The sequence below is a fragment of the Pungitius pungitius genome, chromosome 10 (assembly GCF_949316345.1).
Source record: "Pungitius pungitius chromosome 10, fPunPun2.1, whole genome shotgun sequence".
Classification (NCBI taxonomy): Eukaryota; Metazoa; Chordata; class Actinopteri; order Perciformes; family Gasterosteidae; genus Pungitius; species Pungitius pungitius.
The window spans coordinates 9,422,872-9,426,824 of NC_084909.1; the positions used below are offsets into that span (position 1 = coordinate 9,422,872).

A 3,953-nucleotide genomic window follows, 5' to 3' on the forward strand; every position below is an offset into this window, starting at 1 on the left:
TACTTAACACGCTGAGACGAATAGTTGCCGGGCAGAGATCCTTTTATTAGCGAAACATCACAGCGTCCGACACAGTAACTCCAGCTCACTCAGTCAACACTCCCAACAACACAACAACCGGAACTACGTCATGCTCCCCCGGACAGACCCTCCCATGTCCCGTCTGATTGGCCGGAGCGCCGAGAGTGACGCTACCTGACCGAGTCCCCAACAGGGTCGCTACAATACTAACAATCCAGCCATTTTAATGCATACATTAGGTCGTTAATGTATTTTGAGTCTTTTAATATTTTCGACGGATCATGAAGGTAGCATTTGGGATCGTTGACCCTTCTTTTCTACAGTCACTCAGCTTTTTTTTTAAAGGGAAGGATGTCTGAAACGTATCTTTTTTATTAATTTTTTATTATCTTTAATTTTTATGATTGAACATATACATTTCATTATACATATTCTTTTTGAATACATCAGTTACATCTTTTGAAGCTAATTAAATCGGATTTAACGCAAACAAAAAGCAGAAATAGAAAGAATTATTTCAGAAATTCAAATATATAACATAACGATATCCTTTTTTAAAGTTAAGGAGTTGTTTAACTGTTTAAATACTTGAATGAATAGATGCATATTCTAACAAAACGTGTAAGTAGCTCTGACCGCCTACAATAATATTCCAAGCGTCGGGTGCAGTTTGCCTCCATGTAGATTCGTGCGTGTGTTTGGTTCCTCTCAGCAGAGCCCTGGTCCTCTGGTTGGAGCTTCAGTATCATGCTCCTTGATCAGTCTGTTGTACTTGAGGTGCTTTGAAGCACTGAGCTCCTCTGAGCCAGATGTGTGCTGCTCGCTGCCTGAATACAGCCTGACCAGCTCCCAGGTTGAAAAGAGTGGCTGTCATGTACACCATGATCACAGTGGAATCGACTGTTGTAAAACGGATGTTTATATTAGCATTTTGAGGAAAAGTACCATAAATAATCCAAGAAGCAGAGAAAACATACAGAGCTCCCTGCAGGAGGCCGGTGACAGTGACTCTCACCTGATTCCTAAACCTGGGACTGGACACAAGTTGTCCGTTTGCTGCCATGCGACGCATGTGTCCACACAGGTAGAGAACAGTTGAGCCACTAGACATCACCATAACACACAGGCAGAAAACAAAGTGGGTCTTCATGGTGGAAAACACAATCAAAAACATATTTTCTTTAAACCCTTTCCAGAAATCTTTCTCAGGCATGTCATCAACCATTGTGAAATTGTTGCTGCTTAAAAATGCATCAAAATCAGTAAAGATTAAAAGCATGGAAGTAATCTCAAGCAGAGTGTAAATCCTTTCAGTGATCCAAAAGACATAGATGATGGATTTGACATTCTTCTTAATCCAGGTGAAGAGAGCACTGTGTGCAGGTACAATCTGGCTGCAGTAGAAGAAGTTCAGCCAGACTGAGGAGGTCATGCTGGTGGAAACACTGCAGATCATCAGCAGATCAGACCAGAACATCATCGTGAAGTTGAGACCTGACATTTGAGAAAAGCCGTCTGCAACACCTGACCAAATGTATATTATTGTAGAGCCAATCAAAGTCCACAGGAGAAGCTTCAGAGGCTGCTTGATCTTTTCTCCGTGGAGTGGACGGACCATGCAAAAAATGTAAAATGCAATAGTCACCATGTTAAGAACAGCGAGGGGCCCATTTAGTATGGCATAAGTTTGTAAGTCCATCTTTCATCTTTGCTCTCTCCGTTCTGGTGTCGTCTTCTTCGCCTGTAGAGAGCTGACATGTGAAGCCAGTAAGGCTATCCAACTACTTAATGAAACAGAGGGATTTGCATATAATGCAAATCAGAACATGTTAATGAACCGTATTCTTGCTACATTGTGACACTATTTCATAGTTTTATTTAATGGGTTGATTATTGATTTCCAAGATGACTTTATTATTATCTTTACAAAGTTATAAAAATGAATACAATAGAAAGTCATAAAATCTAGTGTAAAAATACAGAAATGGGAAAAGGATCATATGAAGTCAAAGGAACATCTTTAGGCAACATTAGACTAAAGGTTTTAGTTAAAAGCTTATTGAATATGCTAAAGTAAACCAACAATATTCATAATAAGAATAATGAAGAAGAGAAATATGGATCAGACACATTTAATGCATATTATGGATCTTTAATAATGTAATATTCTAAAAAGGTCATTGAGGCAAAACTTTAAAAAGAATTTGATCTAAGTCAGTATTTATTTGTCAGACAGGTATAATTCACGTTCTTGAGTTTATTTTATATGAGTGGTGGATTTGACATAAAAAACATGGAAAGAAAAAATATTGTACAAAGCAATATTCCTGCCAGATTGTAATTGATTTTCTATATATACTGTACAGCATAAATATATTCATAACACAGGTAGACAGGGCTGAACTAGGACAAAAAAGGGCCCTGGCATTTTTGCTCAGACCGGCCCCCCAGAATCGGTCGGACACAACCACCAACCAGTACACTATCCTTGCGGTCTCTGTAGATATGCAGATCTACTGTTCCGTTCCCAAAAACCCATACAAAGCTGAGGACTACTGTAAGTGCCAGTTGATGGACCTCATTGACTTTCATAGTAGTAAAAAAAAAATACTATGGAAATCAATAGGGTCCATCAACTGTCTGATTACCGACATTCTTCAAAATATCTTTCTTTTTGTTTAGCAGAATAAAGAAATTCATACAGGTTTGAAACAACTTGGGGGTGAGTAAATTTTCATTTTTGGATGAACTATCCCTTTAAAGAGCACAAACCCCTCTTTAATATGACACCAAACAACATTTACCTCTAATTGTTGAGATACCTCCCATAAAAAACAAATGTCTCACACAAAACGTCCTGATAATATATATATAAAATTTAAAGTATTCACTTGCCGTAATATTGCATATTGGTGATATTGGAAATTCAGATGAAACATTTGAAAATATCTAGTTAGTTGAATATACAGCTTTCAAAATGCAAAGCGGGTTTTAAACCCCCAAATAACATTACAGAAATTAGAATATCCCAAGTTGCAATTGAATAAGTGAACTATCAACTCTGCTAGCTACAAAAACAGTGCCAAATAGCTTATGCTGTGTTATTTTACTTTAGCTAACTGAGTGGCCATTGCAGTAATTTTTAAGTGACAATTTGACAAATGACAACCGGACACTCAGACTTTATAATAGCAACAACCGACAATGTTGTTGCCTTATTATAATATTCATTAATTGAGGTAACTGCTAAATCGTCATCATCTTGGTTGTGGCCCAGCCAGGTCCACACACACTATCCTCATGCACCCGCCCTGATTAACACCCCCTCCCTGTTCATGGAGCTACCTGCTTGCTTACCGTTTCAATGACACTCTCCTGCTCACTCTGCCCCTCCTGGACTTCACTGTCAGACTCAGACACCTGCTGCACCTTCTCCTCTGCTGCCTGCGAGCCGCAAGCACCGCTATCGCTGTGGCTAGTCACCTCTCCTCCTCCATGTGCTATGTTCACCTGCTGTTTCTGCAACATGTCGTCAGGTACTATAGTAGTTTTGGAAACTCAAGCCACAGCACAAAACATGTCGGTTGTTTTTTAACATGTTGAGGCATCAACCTACGGTGGCCGAGAAGGTTCAGACAAATACAAAAGCAACAACACAACCGCAAACGCCACAACGCAACACAAACGCCACAACACAAAATACAAAAGCCACATCACAACCGCAAATGCCACAACACAACACGAACGCCGCAACGCAACACGAACGGCGCAACACAAAAACGAAAGCGAAAACGGAAGTAGCTGCCCACGGGAGCGAGCGTATTTTGGAGGAACGCCCACGGGAGCGAGCGTATTTTGGAGGAACGGAGCTGGAGGATGCCAGATCGTTTAAGAAGTAAGTGAAACATGATTCCTTGCGGCTACAGTTAAAG

The 3,953-nt window shown here is 40.0% G+C and overlaps 1 protein-coding gene across 1 annotated transcript; it reads right to left on the bottom strand.

The window, feature by feature from the left end:
* Positions 1-230: 230 nt before the first annotated feature.
* On the bottom strand, positions 231-2,241 carry LOC134132824 (uncharacterized). The gene has a single exon (XM_062565070.1). It carries the CDS (start codon positions 1,718-1,720, stop codon positions 767-769), a length of 954 nt encoding a protein of 317 aa, XP_062421054.1. The 5' UTR covers positions 1,721-2,241; the 3' UTR covers positions 231-766.
* Positions 2,242-3,953: the final 1,712 nt, after the last annotated feature.

Coding starts and splice junctions, on each gene's coding strand:
- LOC134132824 (XM_062565070.1), bottom strand. CDS start 1,720: ATGGACTTACAAACTTATGCCATACTAAATGGGCCCCTCGCTGTTCTT.